We start from the raw sequence: 339 nt of genomic DNA, 5'->3' as shown, positions 1-339 counted from the left end.
GCCAAAGATAGAGAACTAGTGGCTTCGGCTGGTTTTGATAAGTCGATTTATTTATGGGATATTAACACTCTAACAGCACTGACGGCCTCCAATAATACGGTTACAAGTAAGTTAGTACTTTAGAAACTTTACACATTTTCATTTCGGAATTTCCAGCGTCAAGTTTAATGGGCAGTAAAGAGTCCATATACAGCTTGGCAATGAATCCGCCTGGGAGTCTCGTCGTCAGCGGATCCACTGAGAAGGCTTTGAGATTATGGGACCCGCGATCATGTGTAAAACTATGCAAACTTAAAGGTAAACGCTCCTCAGCAAAATCACGTCCTCTTGCCTAGAGTT

At 42.5% G+C, this 339-nt stretch overlaps 1 protein-coding gene across 1 annotated transcript in view; it reads left to right on the top strand.

Annotated features, from left to right (window-relative positions):
* The window catches only part of LOC109536651 (WD repeat-containing protein 48), a gene marked incomplete in the record, with an annotated part of 3,510 nt that overhangs the window by 1,019 nt on the left and 2,152 nt on the right, over nt 1-339 (top strand). Inside the window, 2 exon segments of the mRNA XM_048670115.1 lie at nt 1-106; nt 157-329. The exon segment at nt 1-106 is cut by the window's left edge and continues 366 nt beyond it. Of these exon segments, the coding sequence (XP_048526072.1) occupies nt 1-106; nt 157-329 (279 nt within the window).

This window comes from Dendroctonus ponderosae, unplaced genomic scaffold (assembly GCF_020466585.1).
Source record: "Dendroctonus ponderosae isolate FM_Combo_2020 unplaced genomic scaffold, Dpon_F_20191213v2 Dpon_F_20191213_1, whole genome shotgun sequence".
In the NCBI taxonomy this organism is placed as follows: domain Eukaryota; kingdom Metazoa; phylum Arthropoda; class Insecta; order Coleoptera; family Curculionidae; genus Dendroctonus; species Dendroctonus ponderosae.
The sequence above is the reverse complement of the archived record's forward strand: the minus strand, read 5'-3'. Positions and strand labels throughout refer to the sequence as shown.